This window comes from Rosa rugosa, chromosome 6 (assembly GCF_958449725.1).
Source record: "Rosa rugosa chromosome 6, drRosRugo1.1, whole genome shotgun sequence".
Lineage (NCBI taxonomy): Eukaryota > Viridiplantae > Streptophyta > Magnoliopsida > Rosales > Rosaceae > Rosa > Rosa rugosa.
In genome coordinates this window covers 2,340,749-2,357,832 of record NC_084825.1, presented here as the reverse complement: position 1 = coordinate 2,357,832, position 17,084 = coordinate 2,340,749, and the positions used below count along the sequence as shown (strand labels likewise).

General features: G+C 38.2%; 1 protein-coding gene and 1 non-coding gene across 5 annotated transcripts; both read right to left on the bottom strand.

Moving 5' to 3' along the window:
- Nucleotides 1-828: 828 nt before the first annotated feature.
- On the bottom strand, nt 829-15,581 carry LOC133718750 (uncharacterized). 4 transcript variants are annotated; one of them, XM_062145623.1, is made up of 7 exons: nt 15,533-15,581; nt 11,718-11,837; nt 11,140-11,616; nt 10,762-10,908; nt 1,691-2,127; nt 1,385-1,436; nt 1,001-1,230 (listed from the first exon to the last, which is right to left on the bottom strand). In XM_062145623.1, the coding sequence occupies exons 1-7, from the start codon at nt 15,546-15,548 to the stop codon at nt 1,139-1,141; spliced, it is 1,341 nt and encodes a 446-aa protein (XP_062001607.1). In that variant the 5' UTR covers nt 15,549-15,581; the 3' UTR covers nt 1,001-1,138. The 4 variants fall into 4 exon arrangements, with proteins under 4 accessions (XP_062001604.1, XP_062001606.1, XP_062001605.1 ...); XM_062145620.1 differs by having other exon boundaries at nt 829-1,436; XM_062145622.1 differs by lacking the exon at nt 15,533-15,581 and adding an exon at nt 14,000-14,896 and having other exon boundaries at nt 829-1,436.
- Nucleotides 4,062-4,168, bottom strand: LOC133719088 (small nucleolar RNA R71). The gene has a single exon (XR_009850817.1). It is a non-coding gene; the product is annotated as a small nucleolar RNA R71 (small nucleolar RNA).
- Nucleotides 15,582-17,084: the final 1,503 nt, after the last annotated feature.

The window sequence follows — 17,084 nt, the reverse complement described above, 5'->3', positions numbered from 1 at the left end:
GGCCGCGAGAGAGAGAGAGAGAGAGAGGGGAGAGAGAGAGAGAGGAGGCAGAAGAAATCGCCGGTGAGGGAGGGAGAGAGATAGGAGAGAGGGCATTTGTAATTTATTAATTAAATCAAGGTTAAAACTGTCATTTTATCTTAAATTGTGTTAGTGGGAATAAAATTTTGTTGCTGGGGTAAATGGAATAGTTTTAGTCTATTTTTGTGCTTTGGGTCAAGAACCCTATAAAATAAACTAGAAAAAGGAAGACAACAGTCCAAGCCCATGCCAATGGACTTGAACCCAAGCCCAAATACATTAACCCCCCAACCCATGAACCTAGAGAAAACCCTAGGCCACAGGCCAGCCGTCAACATCTCTACACCATCTACACCACCGTTGATGAGCATCTCGCCACCGCCAACATTAACCGAGCCAGCCCCAATCGCCGCCGAGTTCAGAGCCATCACGTCCCTACAACCAGCTACAATCCTCAGCTGCATCAGACGATGGCCAAGCCCATCAAACTCGAGCCTCCAGCCTTCCATCCTGGCAGCCCGAAAACCTGCAGCCACCCATTCGACAACGTTGATGCCGGACGTCCACCCAAGACGTAGAACCCGAGTTCTGATCATGATACGGACAGATCGATACCATACACCGCCATCATCCTCACCTTGAAAGTTTTTGAGAGGTCGACGACAGAGAAACCCGCCGCCCTCCATCTCCTTGCCCTCTGAGGAAAGGAAACCCCCATCCCTGCTAGCCAATATCAGGCCGTCACCTGGACGCCACAGTCCCCACCTCTCCAGAGAGAGTAACATGTTTTTTTTAACAGATTTAACTTAAAAAAGTTACAAGTTATGTGTAGTTGGTAATCTCACCCAAGAATGGTACGTTGTGTGTAATACATAGGAAACGAGAGGACTGTGCAGACGATAAAGACAACTAAGTAGCAGGGATGCCAGTATGAAAACAAGAACAGGAAGCCAGTTTAGTCTATGGTGATATGTTGTGTATAAGGCGGTGCCAAAAGAAACCATCATGGCTATAGTAGAGATGTAGAGTGATCCGAGTCCAACTATGAGCTTCAAGGGCAGTGATATGAGGAAATCATCCTCTGCGAAGCGTGATGACAGGATGGACACGAATATTATTATTCCAAGCGAAGAGTAAAATAATGCAAAAATATTTGATAAGACACAAACTGGCAGTGTCGTATGTGTTCCTCCTCCATTATAAGTGATTCTGTCATCAATGACACTGGTGAGTGAAGTAAAAACAGAAATGGCGATAAGTGTTGAAGCAAGCGTGCATGAGCTGGCCAAACTTTTCATCCACGATTCTCCTTTTACCATTAAACCTTTATGCTCTTCGGTAAATAAATCTTTAGGTGTTTTACCTTCTGAATTTTTCATCTCTAGATAGGAACGTTGGAGAGTCCTTTCCAGCCCCTGCGCACATTAGTAGTATGAGGCATTATTGCATGGATTAGTTGGACTGCTTTTGTTCTTTTTCTGGTGAGCATAATTGAAAATTTTAATTTGTTTTGATTTTGATAATGGGAAATGACATTTACGAACCAAAACACAACTAACGATATATATATATTAACAAAAAAAACAAGCCAATAATATAGAAGCACTAGACAGTTCACCGCAAAGAGAAAATAAGTACAAAGGAGGAGAAAAAAGGAATCATTAAGTACCTGGAACCACAGTAACTCCCGTTGCATTTGAAAGGCAGGTCCTGGCACGGCACCCAATTGATTTGGTGGAGCCAGTTTTGCCGCTAAATGCAGTATGTTATTGTTCTCATCGTCCTTGAAGGAGACTATAAAATCCTTGTATACACCTAACTGATTTAGCAGATTGAAGAAACTTGTGTCATGGAACATAACTGCAATGTGAAATACACTCCGGTGCTTTTCATCTGTTTCCCATATCAAGTCAGGATACGAGTGCAGAAGCTCGGCCACAAACTCAAAATTTCCCATTTTTGTTGCGATAAATAAAGCATGTGATGGCCTTCTTATAACGTCCAGAACCATCCAGTCATGTTGCCAGACAACGGTTTCCCAAAGAAACTTCAGTAATTGAATGCCAGGAGTTCCCAAGTATTTTTTGTTATTTGTTCCTCCAACAACTAAACATTACATTGGAGCTTGAGTTAGAGCCATAATGGAAAAATTGAAAACAACAATATAGTGAGCTAAACTCTTTTAAGAATATTCATCCTCACAATAAATATTTCAGAACTCTTATTTTCATGATTAAGAATATGATGGGTTACATACTTTATGTATGTAATGTTTTACCACTTTTTTTTTTTAATCAAAGAGAGACTGGTTTATTATTGATCTTTTGTAATATGGTTACAATCATAGCTTAGAACATCTTCATTACTTGCATTTTTATGCCCGTAATTACATTCTAAACACTAGAATTAAGCTAATCTTCAAACTAATTATTATGTAATTAATCTAATTTTATTTATTTGTAGGTTGTAAGCGGAGTTGTGGAGTTCGGAAGGAAATGGCCCAAAATCGGAGCGAATAATCAAGAAATGAAGAAAAAAAGAAATCAAAGAGTCTGGAGTTCGGCTACTGCTAATCTTGATTTGGGGTATATGGAAGGAACGCAACCAAAGAGTCTGGTCAAGTAAGATTCATTCTGTTACTCAAGTGTACTTCCAAGCTGTATCCTTGTTTCATTCGTTCAAAGCTACGCGAGCTAAACAAACTATCAAAGCTAGCCACTGGGTTAAACCTTGGTGCCCTCCACCAGTTGGTTGGCTTAAGGCTAACTTGGATGGGGCTTATGATGAAAACACACATAGAGGTGGTGTTGGAGTGGTAGTACGCGATGAAAAAAGTTTGGTCGTGGCTGGAGCATGCTACAGATTTGATCATATCATGTCTCCAATTATGGTAGAAGTCTTCACTGGCTGTCTTGCATGTAAACTAGCAGAGGACTATCACTTAACACCTATAATGTTCGAATCAGATTGTTTGCGTTTGGTGCAAGCAGTACAAGCTAAAGGGGAGGATACCTCAGAGCTAGGTAGAGTCGTCGACGATATCTCTTCATCTTTGACCTTCTTGGCAGGTTATTTTTTTACACATGTTTATAGAGAATCAAATAGGATTGCTCATAATCTTGCTAAAAATGCCTTAGTTTCAGGGCTACAAGTTTCATGGAGTGGGAGTATCCCTCCGATTCTTGATGGGCTCTTTGCTACTTCTTGTAACAACTAGTTCTTCTAATAAAAGGTTGTCGTCGTTTAGTTTCAAAAAAAAAAAAAATCTGTTAATTAATCTTTGATGTCATTAATTAATCATTGGATAATAAATTAATTGAGCATTGAAGTTAGTCATCAGAAGCATCATCACTTGTAGGCAGCAATTAAACATTCAATTGTTGAATTAACCTTAGCCCATTAGATAATTACACCATCACCATTATTTCTCTATCTCACGCGCTAGCACACTGAATATTTCTGCTTTGTCTCTTGTATCCATTGTGGTGCTAACACGTGGCAGCCTCATCCTCTCACTCTTTTCTTGCACGAAAACCACAAAACAGACCCGTATATATCCATTCTCAGCTCTCTCTTGGCGACAACCACAACACAGCTAAACGGCTAAACCTACCCAAGAATTGGAATATCTGTGATATTTCCGATATCTCCCTTTTTGGAGGGACCGATATATTTTAGGGGGTTAATATCTTATCTTCTACTGTTTCTGCGAAATTTCATGGTCAACACAGTATCATACTTAGTGCTTCCTGTTAGAGAGGTAGACTTTGAGATAAAGCCTCAACAATTGAGCATCTTGCCTGTTTTTCGTGGGACCATCCGAGAAGGCCATCAACCACATGCAAGACTTTGAGGCAATTGTGAGCACTATGTCAAATGGTGGACTTCTGAAGGGAGAGTTCAAGATGAGGTTATTTCCTTTCTCACTTAGAGATGATGCAAAGGAATGGTTTTTGAAGCTACAATCAAGGAGTATATGATCATGGGATGAGTTAACGGGCACTTTCTTCGATGCTTACTACCCACCACACAAGACCACTAGCATGAGACATGAGCTCTTACTCTTTACTCAACGCGATCATGAGACCTTTTGGGAGGCATGAGATAGGTACAAGGATATGTGCAATGCATGTCCTCATCATGGCTTGACTAAGTCAATGATGATTGAAGGTTTCTATGGTGATTTGTTATCACATGAGAGGAGGAGGGTTGATGTTGCTTCACAAGGTTCACTTCATAGCCATGGTGAGACTGAGGCATGGGATATACTTGAGCACTTGGGTCGACAATTGAGGCAATGGGATGATCATGACTCTAGGAGGGAAAGATTGAGGAAAGATCCATATTATGACACCAATAGCACTCATGAGACAAGGGTTGCCCAAGAGAGCTCTAGTGCCGATTATATAACCGTAAGAGGAAGCTTGATCTACTTCTTCAAGCTCAAGAGCGTGGTTCATCTACACATCATGTCAAGGCCGCCTTATTGTCTTCATCTTTATGTCTTCTATGTGAGTCACCTACACATGCTACTAGTGAGTGTCATCTTGCACGTAACTATCCATATTTTGTTCAAGAGCAAGTAAAGGTCGTGAATTCTTATGGTGCGCACCCTAGAATGATCCTTACTCACCTACATACAATCCGGGTTGGAGGAATCACCCAAATTTTTCTTAAAGAGACCAAAGAGGTTCGTCTAGTGGGTTCAAGGTGGAAAGCAAAGGTTTAGAGGTGGCCAAGGTCAAGACTCATCAAATTTTGCTCATTATGGCAATACACATCAAGGAAACACTCATTCTTCACAATATCGTCAACATGGACAGCAAGCATACGGGCCTAATTCTCAATGCCAATTCACCTCAAGTTAAGGATTTCATGCTCAAAATGCTCCCCCCGGGTTCACTCAAGGTGGTGGCTATGATCCTAACAAGTTTCAATGTGTTTTCATTGCATCACAACCGGAGGAGAAGAAAAGTACAAATGAGGATATTCTTGCTACTATGTCTCAATGTATTACTATACTATCCCAAGGTCAAGCCACCATGCAAAACAAATGGGACTATTGGAAGTGCAAATGGATCAAATGGCAAAGGAGCTTAGCACACTTCAACAAGGAGCCCTACCTTCACAAGCGGAGCCAAACCCAAGAGGAAAACTCCACGAATGCAATGTCGTCACCACCCTACGTTCGGGAAAGGAATATGATAATCATGTTTACATGCCTTCATATTCTACTTTTCATTCAAATCCTTTATTTGATGACGATGTTGATTTGCATTCATATGGGGCCAAGTGGGAAGAAAATGTACCCCTTGGCCATGCCGTTGATGATCAATTGCATACACATCATGATTCTTTTTATCACAAGGAGAATGAGACCGGACGGGAAGAAAATGTACCTTCCGGTAAATATGGAGTGGATGATGCGACTTTGAATACCAAAGGAAGAAACAATGGGGTGGATAAGGTAGCCGGAGAGGAAGAAAATGTACCTTCCGGAGGAGCTATTCGTGGTAAAGGTTATGGTTTCTTGTCCTTTGAAAATGATGGAAGCAAATATGGTTTGATTGATAGTGTCAAGGAAATGGCCATGTCAAGAAAGAACACTTCTAGTGATGAGGATGTCTTGGATCCTAGATTAGATGGTGAGACCATGAAGGCTAGGGACCCATCTAAGGCTGCTGACACCTCTAGGAAGGTTAGTGACGACATTAGACATACTCTTCTTGAGTTTGAGCCATCTATTTCGATCAAAAAAGAGGGGAGGAATAAGGAGGAAGATACACATATTTATGATAGCTCTAGGGATAGGAATGGTCTGGTCTACTCATCACTAGGCGAGATTTGGGGAGTTGAGTGAGACACAAAAGGAGTCCATCAAGAAGTTAAGAGAGACTTGTGGAGTTGTAAAGAAGAAGGAAACGCCAAAGAGGTATGATTGGCCTCCACCTCCAAGGCTCCAAGCTACAAGCTCGCTTCTTCAATTGCTAGATGCTTTGGAAATGATAGTGAGGCTAGCACAAATGTTGTGGGTGGTAAGAATACATCATTTGAGCCACCTTGAGGAAGAAAAGTGAAGAAGACCAGCTTGGGGTCTTTCCTAGGTGGTTTTGAAATTAACTTGTTCATTTTGCATCAATAAAGCTATTTAGCCATCTTTTTAGGAGGATGGGAGGTGTGAAGAAAGATTGAATGTAGTAGTGAGAAGTTTCTGTCCAGAAAATTTAGTTGACTTTGGGAGACTATATCTTCCAATCTGCGTGCTATTTTGGGCTGACATTTCCTATATTCTCCTATATCTCTATTATCATCTGCCAAAATTTCAGCCTCTTTGAGTCACTAGAACTCCAGTTATTTAATGGTCATTGAATGGAGGTTAGAACAGAGGCAGCTTTTGTATAGTGAATTTGGGAAGCTACACCCTCTACATATCAAGATATTTGGAGCCAAAATTTTTTAGAGATGTATCTTCACATGTCTTCTATATTTTGGCACAACATTTTTTACTTTGCACCTTCCTAGCTTCAGAATTAGTGTTCCAAGTGACAGAGGTCAGAAACAGGGCACAGCAGAAACTGTAGAAGATATCAGTGAGTTTGGAGGCCAACCATTTTGGACTCAGAAATGATTTTTCAATGAAATCTTACCTTACCATAGTTTATATATGAGTCTACTTTCATATCCAGTTGGTCTCACCCTCTTTTCACCTCTAGAGCCCCAGATATTGCAGTTTTGGTGACTGAGGGTCAGCAGCAAACTTCATGATAGACCGTCAAATTTGACCAACTTTAGTTTTTATCTCATTTGGAGATAGGTGGCCTACTTTATATGGATAGAAAGCTCTCTGAGTCTACTTTCCAACACAAGGAGCTTTACCTGCTTATTACTCTCAAAGTCTGAGATATGGATATTGAATGCAGAGAGGTCATTGCTGGAAGTTTTTTGCACTCACTAGTTTTGCTCACATGGGTTGGTTGGACTTCTTTGCACTTCATTTCATCTTTGGAAGGTAATCTATGTGCAGTCATGAGGTGTGTTGGAGGTGGCAAAGCCTATGATCTTAATGGAGGACTTTTGTCTTCACTATTTGATGGGCTATTTTCGATGCATTGCTCTTTGGACACTATTTCTAAATGGAATCTTTAATGAGCACCTAGAGCTAGCTTGGAGCATATATTAAGGAAGTCAAGGTTTATGCCTTGAGGTTGGTGTCTATTGGTCTTCTCCAAGGGTCGTTAGCAATGTAGGGTCGACAAAGGGGGTTCTCCGTAACTTTTCTCCGCATTTAGATTTTCATTTTCATAGTTAAATCTTGTGCCTTTGCCCAGACTTCACTCTCATGCCTAAATCCAACGTGGATTTAGCTTTCGAGATCACTTGACAACATTGAGGACAACGTTAGTTTTAAGTGTTGGGGTGACTGGTGAAGGCTCGGGTGCCTTATTTTCTTCAATCAAAAAATAAAAAAAATAAAAAAAGCTTTTTATAATTAGATTATAGTGGTTATGCCTTTTTTCAACCCCAATGACGAGCCATGGACTTAGCTTGTTGTGATTGTGGATAGATTGAGCATGATCTAGAACTTTGAATTTGTTTTGCGATAAGTGTATATGTGATCTATGCTTGACTATATGTGTGCACATAGCCTATGGTTAGGTTGGTTCATCATAATTACAGAAGAATATAGATGATTTGATTGACTTACATGTCCTTATTTGTGAGCTTTTGTGCCTATATCTATAGTGTATGTATTGTTCATTCACTTATTCTTTAATGTGTGTACAATTTCATGACATTGTGTATCTAGAACTTGCTTGAGACCTCTCGAGGCTACTTGTTAGCTCACAATGGGATGAAAAAGATTGAGGCATCAGAGTTATACCACCATCGCCAAAGAAGCATGTGCCCAAAGACATTTACCACTAGATTGCCGCTTTGAGCCTATTTGTATATTTAGCCTTTTTGTTCATTAGCACCACAAATTCCTACCTAGCCTATACACTTTTATCCTATCCTTCCATGGTAGTTTGTGAAGCGATTCGAGAGAATGATTTTATGTTTGAGTGCTTCAAAAGAAAAGAAATATCGAAAGTGTGGGGGTGAGTGATTTGTATAGAAAAGAAAGTTCTACCAAACAAAAAAAACAAAAAGAGAAAGAGGGAAAAAAATAGTATTGTTTATTACATAGTTTAGTTAGTGGGTTGTACGTTGGATTTTAGAGTGAGTGACCTAACATTCGGAAGCAAAAGTCATATATCTCTACAAGAAAGAGTCACTTCACGGGCTCACGTGGATTTTGTCTTTTCCTATCCTTCATTTCTATTAGCCACTCGCCCTTAGCTCCATTACAACTAAATAAAAGACTTCTTGATCTTAAATGTTGTTAGCTATCTAGCGGAGAAGAGATCGAATAGCAAGCATGTGGTGGCGCGTGTTATGAAATTATTTTTTGAGTGAAACATATATAGCCCCTAAACACTTGAGCGGTAATATTTATTGAACCTATGTGAGTTTAGTGGGTTATGTCGAATCTTCTATATGCCTATTTGATTATGGTGGATTGATTTGACACATGGTCAACACATGCAAATACTTGAGCATTTCTCACATGTGCATCTTAATTGCCTTAGAAATTCATAAATCCTATGTTGTGCTTTCTCAATCTCATGGTCATATACATAATTAGTTCTCCGAGGGTTATGGTTGGAAATGCTAATACCGCATTTTCTTTAAGTTGAGCATATGTGTTTGAGTTAATAGATTTTTGGATATTATTTTACATTTAGTTTGCTTGGGGACAAACAAAGTTCAAGTGTGGGGGTATGATTATTTGCATTTTTATGCGCGTAATTACATTCTAAACACTAGAATTAAGCTAATCTTCAAACTAAATATTATGTAATTAATCTAATTTTATTTATTTCTAGGTTATAAGCGGAGTTGTGGAGATGACCCAAAATCAGAGCGAATAATCAAGAAATGAAGTAAAGAAGAATTTCTGTTAATTAATCTTTGATGTCATTAATTAATCAAATGATTAATTAAGCATTGAAGTTAGTCTTCAGAAGCATCATCACGTGCAGGCTGCAATTAAACATTCAATTGTTTAATTAACTTGAGCCCATTAGATAATTACACCATCACCATTATTTCTCTATCTCACGCGCTAGCACACTGAATATTTCTGCTTTGTCTCTTGTGTCCATTGTGGTGCTAACACGTGGCAGTCTCATCCTCTCACTCTTTTCTTACACGAAGAGCACAAAACAGACCCCATATGGATATATAGGGAAATTCCATTCTCGGCACTCTCTCGGCGACAGCCGCAACACACCTAAACCTACCCACCTCCCCATTCTCTCTCCTCCATTTTCAAATCTCTTATCATTTTCTCTCAAAATATGAAGGAGTAATTAAGGGGCTTTCACTTCATATTATCAAGGTTTCATCACCACAAAAGGATTTTGGCATTTCAAGTTGGGTTCATATTTGCCTATAGTAAATTGTGAGCATAGCTTGTGTTCCCTCTCTCCTCTATCATTTCTCTTAATTTCTTATGTATTTGATGATGGGTTGTGAGTAGTTCAAATTGGGAGTTAGGGTTGTGAATCTCTAACTCATCTTGTATAAATATTGATGCGTTACTTTTAATAAATGCAATTTTCTTTGTGTATGCTTTGAATCTGAATTCATTGGTCCGTAAAAACACGTTTTTAGGCTTTGTTACCCTTTGAAATTATGTTGTGGGATTGTGATGATTAGATTGATAAATTGACAACTTATTAGTCTATGGCATCTAGGATTTAAGTGTTGTAACCATTAGCTAGCTTAATTGTAGCTAAGCTTGCTTGAGTCTCCATTATCTTGCTCTCTAGGCCTCTAATTTTAGATATTGCGGCCTTAACTGGCGTAATGCCTAAGTTAGAGAGTTGATTGTGGCCCTAATCGGCATAATCAATATGCCAAAAAGATAATTGGTTTAGTAGACTTGACCGGTACTAGATACGGGACTTAATACATATAGGAAATGCATGCATTTGTGAAATTGGCATCGATATTTGCAAGATAATTACTGTGAATCACCCGACACTCCCATGTTCCCATCATTTGAAAACCCAATTTAATTTTGTAGTTAGTTTAATTTTCATTTTTGTTTGCGGTCAATTTAGTTAATTCTCAATTCAAACTTTCCTATAAATTTCGACTCATTTGTGCATATCCACCTTGAGGCTACAAGTTAGTGGCTTTGATTAGGCTTAGTGTGAACTAAGCCGAGCATTGCTAAGACTTGGAGCCTTGATTGTTTATAGTTTTTATTTTATTTAATATTTTTATTGTGTGCTTTTAGTAGTCCTAAAGCCGGTTAGCTCTAACGCTAATCCCCGAGGTACGATAATCAAGGTTCAAATACTTCCCTTACTTGACAATGATACGTGCGCTTGCGTAAAATATGTATCAAGTCACATCTCTTAGCAAATCAGGAACAACATCATACCATTCTACCTTATCAGCAGATTCATAGGCTTCACTTGCAAGCCTATGTGCCACTGCATTAGCAGTTCTAGGGGTATGAGAGATAGAAACTCTAGGCCTGCCTTCGGGCCACACTCTAATGTCATCAATAAGATTACCATATGGTAACTAAGAAAAAAAGTGTATTCTGCAATTTGATTTTCGTACTTTATATGCATCTATGAGAAAGACTAAATAAATGAAGCTTGACTAAGCAAAGAAACTTACGAGACTGAACGAAGCATTTCCATATTCCAGGTCTTTTGTTGGAAAATATTGAAGGCTTGCGTGCCAACAAATGTACCGCTGTTTCACCATTCATATCACGAGCCACAGCAAGCTCTCGGTAGTCATGAAGCATTTTCAAGGCTATTTCTGTACAGCAAAGAACGACAACATGCAACAACAGGAAACCAATTTCATCACTCTTTTAACTTCGCATAGGATCCAACAGGAAAAAAAAAAGAAAAAAAAAAAAAGAGTTCTACTCCTTTTTTTTTTTTTTTTTTTTTTTGTTAACAAAACAGACCTTGATCGATATACCTAAGTACCGTATAAATAATTTGTTCTCATAAAGTAACCAAACAAAAAGAAAAGATTAATTACCATATAAATCATTGTGGATGCAACTGAAAAATATCCCGAGTCGGTCCCGTACATCAATATCTTCTATAAGCTTAGGATACAGAAACCACGCCATCTCTTCGTGTCCAAACAAAGTGGCCATATAAAGCGTTGTCATTCCTTCCCCACCGCGAATTTGAGGCAGTTGTGGGTTCTTTCTGATCATGAGCTTAGCGATGGGTACAGACCCAACTGCAACAGCAAAGCAAAAGGCTGTATTGCCCTTTGCATCTTTAGAGAGTAAATCTTCTTCGGTTATATATTTCATCAACTGCTCCACAAAAAGAACTTGTCCCGCTCCTGCCGCAACATGAAGAGGTTTCTGGCACCCGTGTGTGATACTGGCACGTATAATATTGGGATCTTCGCCTATAATTCTCTTAGCCTCTTTCCAGTCACCTTTCAGACACGAATTGTATAGAGGCACAGATCTTTTGATATACCTTCGTCTTTCGAACACTGTATATGAAACATCCACAAAGATATTTGAACATTGAATCAAACAGTATAGATCGATAGACCAAATGTTCTACGTTCCTACATTAAGAAAAAATCTTTACCCCAGTCCTCATGTTCGTCGTCTATTTCAGGGATAGAGATTGAGATTATTGTCTCATCATGTGTTTCTTCCTCCACGTTGCAGGGTTGGAACATATCTTTTGCTGAGACTACATCGTTTCCTGCCATTTCTTTCGATACGTAAATATGCAATACAAATGCCAATGGAAAGAATAAAAACACAAACAAGCCATTTCTTTTTAATTAAGAATCAATCCATTCACAAAGAAAAAAGAATCAATCCATTCACAAAGATATTTGAACATTGATATAAACTCCCCCGGCCTTAAAGTTAGTACGGTTCAGGTTGGACAGATTTAGTTGGTCAATTGGTTTAAACGAGTTAAATACCTTAAAGATGATCAATTTGGCTGAAAATTTGCAGAGATGATCTATACATTAGTACCTAAAAACTAAACGGTCGAGATGTGGATATGCGAGCGAAAAAGTGACTCTAAACTCTAAATGCGCATTTTAATTTCAAAGCGAAGCTTCGCTTTGGATATGATATATATATATCGTGCAAAAAAATAATACAATATCCTATGTAGGGTTAATAATAAAGCAAAAATATATGAATTTTTATTCATATATAAGGTCTTTTTTTTTTTTTTTGAATAAAGGGTTGGAGTGGGTGCACTCAAGCCTTGATTAATGAAACTGCTGAATACAGGGGGGGACATTGAGCCTAAACCCTCTGATTAAGCATCTAAAGTATGTCCCAAAATGATATCAGGACTCACCCACTGTGTGTGGAGAAAATATAAATGTAGTGGGGAACATTTTCATACAACTACCGCATTTGCTACCATTTCTTTTAGTTTTATTCTTTTGTTTTCTAATGTGCAATTTATTATCCCTATTGATTAATTATATTTTTGAGTTTTTTGATATATAGGGTTAAATTGGTAAAAAAATTCAGTTTTGGAGAGCAAGCTCTTTTTTTTTTTTCTTTTAATAATAGTATAGATATAAGATTTTTCGTCAAAATTTTTATATGGAGAAGGAAATGAATTAGCTAATTATATGAAAAAGGAAAAGACAATTACTTAATTGTTTGTTTTTTTTTTTATGGAAAAGGAACAAAAATATCAGTTCCTAAAAGGAAAAAGAAAAGAAAAAAAAATAAAAACGAGATACAAATACAACGCTCTAACCTCAGTTGGTTTGAAAAGAGACGAACAGCTCTACCGCGAGCGCAAGACGTAACTTTATGTCTATGGCACACAAAATATATATACGGTATATAATTAAATCATCCGAGGCCACCGGTTCACGGCCGGCTCAGGCGGCAGCCTGCACGGCCTGCCCTGCATTTAAATATTAAGGATGAAAGAATCTACACTAGATATTTGCATCGACCAAATAGTACCGCCAAACATAACGCAACTAACCATGTATTAAACTGATTAATTAGGCCACATATGATACATCAGCCAGGTCTTTCGTAGTAAACCTAAGAGCCTACAAATGAGGACTTGGTGAGAGACAACGACCCCAAAATAAAATAAAAAAATCTAAACTATAGTAAGGTTCCGTTTGATGAAAGATTTCAAATAGATTAGCACAAAGAAAGCTGGTAACCCAGCTTTTCATACACGTACATTATATATATTTCGAAATGTCGTGTAATCAATTAAAAGTCTATACAGTTTTTCGAAAACAACATGACCGACAGATACACAATCTTCAAAAGAATAATGGAAACATCAAAATGATTACACCACAACAAAGGCTAAATCGTAAAATATTCCAACGGCATACATGTCAAGGCACACCTGCCTCGGCTGCTTATCCTGATAATTTTATGCCAGTCATGACATGAGCGACAAGAATAATATCGCTTTTGACTGACATGAGCGATAAGAATAATATAGCTTTTTGTCAATATAAACAACGACCGGGCGTGTATTACAAAATAAGACATGGGAATAATCGCAAATGATCAATTCTCAGAGTACCTTCCAAAGATGGACCTCCAAAGATTATATAGAAGTAGATACTATCTACTCGATGTACCCTATTTCGACTAGAAAAATCTTTTTTTTGTTTTTTGTTTTTTTGAGAAGACTAGAAAAATGTTTAGGAATAGAAAAATGTTTTTTGAGTAGATACTAGCTTTCGATGTACCCTATTTCAACCTACATATTAAAAAAAGTACTAAAAGAAAATATAACGTAGAGGTGTGGCTTGAAATTTTTGGGTAACTTCATTTCATTATCAAAAGATTATATCGAATGGAATCACTGTCAAATACTAGCCAAAACCCATTTCAGCATCGTACCTTTCAACTTTAGACCCAAATCCCATTGCCTCAACCCTCACCTTAGAGCCGAAACTAGCGCCATCTAATCTGTGCCCAACGGCCACAATCTAGCCAATGTCAATCATCGGAAGCCTATTACAAATACTTAAGTTGCCATTTAAAAATACAAATTCTTGCATAATAGCTGATACCACGGAAAAAAAATAAGAGGACACAAGGAACCATAAAATCGTCCTACCACACCCACCACTCAATGACAAGGTAGGTTACTAACTTACTAGGTTGCCACTGTCAAAGTAGGTGCGCCGTTGGACAAAGAGCCACCAATCAACTAACGAAACCAAAATGCCGTAGGCGTGCGGACCACGTTTTCACTAAGAATAAGCATTTATGTAATCAAGCTAGTTAAAACCCAACACTTTAGTAATTAAGTTAGGACAATATATCAGTGCAATTACATTTGTCATTGTTTAATACGGTATTAGCCTATTAGGGCAGGTAATATTTTCAATCATATCCTAGGCAAGAATTGACTAGGCCTTAAAAGAAAGTCCACCACTTGTACTGAACAAATGACATGGTTTTAGAAAGATACGTTGGCTCAACTGGACGAAGTACATATTGATCAAAGGTTTTGATGTTGGCATTCGTTGCACATTAAGAGGTCGTGTTGAGGATTAGGTGATTTCACATTAAAAAGTGATAAAATAGAATATAACTTATAAATAGGTGTAAAAACTCTAAATTACTCTAAAGTCTTGAGTCAAAACTCAATACCTAACAAGTAATAAGGTTGAAAGAATATCGATATAATAGAGTTACTTTCATTATTTAGCCAAATAAATGACACATAAAAACATCTCAAAAGACTCCTAGAAGCTACTTTAGCACACACTTTATTTTGGCATGATAGACGATATATAACTCTTGAACTTCAATCAGTTCAATGATCTTTGATAATTGCTGAAAATTAGATAACGGCAGTTATCTAATTTTCTTTCTTTTGATATGATAGACTATATAAACTCAGAGCTGTAATGCTCTTTGGTAATGCTAAAAAAATCTTAAATATTAGATAACTGCAGCTATGGAAAAAATGAGAGCTGATCTGGTGTCCCAACATACCCAGTGCCATTATGTTCCGTCCTTACCATGGTTTCATTGGTTCCACTCAGAACTCCAGAAGAATAAGCCATCCTATTTTGATATACTTTCAAATGGAAGGTTTCTTTCTATACATGTATTGAATGCAAGATACATCCTTCAAAACAAGGTATATGTGTAATTAAAATTTGATCGATTCTCCATGGATAGTATAACTAGGTGGGTTAGGTTCTGCAGGGAAAAAGCAATTATAAAACATAATAATTTTTTTTTTTATTTAATTGAAGTTTACCTGGGTAATAACTGTTAAGTATGGGGACACGTTTCAATAAAAAACAAGTATGAGGACACGTATTAAGGACGAGACAGAATTGGCACCAAGTGCTGGACTGCTGGATATGTTGGGATAGCAGATCTGCTCCCGAAAAGAAAATGAACAACGCGTACCTTTTTTTTGCGCCATTGGGGGATCGGATGCGGGCGAAATTCCCGCCAATGGCTGGGAATGCGGAGTAGTAGAGCAAGTTAGTTAAAGAGGAGAGCGATCCCTTAAATAAAGGCACCATCGAGTGTGCTATAAGCTAATCACGTCATTTCATCTCACGTAACTATGGGGCCACGCGTTTTCTGAAAAATAATTGAGGAAGGCTCCCGCATTCTTCTCCCCGTCCAATTCCAACTTGAATATCTGCAATATTCTTATTCATATAGTGGAGTATAATTTGCTTTAATCATTCATCAGGTAAATTGACAAACCAATAAAAATAAGCAGAGAACTCTTGCGTATTTGCGTAATCCACGATAAAACGAAAAGTCAGAGATCAAGGTACTTATAATTCAAAACAACTGGCATGAATCTTCCCATCCAGCTGACCCAGCTACCAAAATAAAAGGCATGCATCTTCACAGCAAGCACCTTGATTTTCTATAAACTGCAGTCATTCCTGCAACCGGCGACCAGAGGCACTGACGTACATATGGGTCACCCCGGAGAAGGACTTATCAATGAATTAAAAAGCGCATCTCCTGAGGCTCAAAAAGCGGAAATCATGTCTGAAATTGAGTGTGTTTTGATGGTTAGGCGACGAGGCGGCTGAGGCGTCGACCAAGGCGTGAAAAGTGACGCCTAAAGGCGCAGGCGCAGCAATAAAAGAAAAATGACGTCTTTTTGAAATAGATCTTGTTTTAAAGCCTTTAGATCGCGACTGTTCTGCTGTGAGTATTGGAGAGCCGATTTCAGCCATCTCTCTTACAAGAGGCAGCAAGTTCGATCCCTAACCCAGAGTTCGATTTAGGAGTACGATTTCGATTCACAGTAGTTAATTTGAACTTTGAAGGTATTATTGGAGTTCGATTCGCAGTAGGCCATTTGGAGGAATTGGAGTTCGATTCGCAACTGTCCATTTGAAGGTATGATTCCAATTGATTCCATTATAAATCATGAAAATTGTATCTGGGTTTGAGTTGTTCCCGGGGCGGATTCAGGTGGTGGCGAGTTTGTGCAGTTGCCCAACCTCGAATTTTTTAGATAGTTAAAAAGTTTAAGGCTGTGAAATCCATTCAATCTGTAAAAATGGCAGAACTCACTACGCCAATAATATGATCAGACGACAGTTTTTCACTGTCGTCTGATACCCCTCTTTGCTGTTGACTGAGTGAGTGCCGTCTGATGGAGGTATCAGACAACAGCGAGATTCTGTCGTCTGAAGAAAATTTGGACAAGAGCAAGAACTAACAAAGCTGTTGTCTGAACACTAGAAAAGACAATGTTTAATTTGTACTCTATGTTGTTTTGCTTTTGGTCAAACAACAGCATATTTGTAGTTTGGGCACTGTGATGTAGTGGTTAATGAAGTGAGACAACAGAATATGTACCCTTAACATTGTGTTTTACAATGTTGAGCAATAGAACCAGTTTAAAAGATGTTGTTGTTATGTTGTACAGACAACAATTTTTTCACTTGATTTTTTTGGTGCTCAATTGTCAAACAATGGTTTT

Coding starts and splice junctions, on each gene's coding strand:
- LOC133718750 (XM_062145620.1), bottom strand. Junction 11,617..11,717: donor CGACGAACATGAGGACTGGG/GTAAAGATTTTT, acceptor TTTCATATACAG/TGTTCGAAAGACGAAGGTAT. Junction 2,128..10,761: donor GAAATGCTTCGTTCAGTCTC/GTAAGTTTCTTT, acceptor TGTAATGTTTAG/TTGTTGGAGGAACAAATAAC.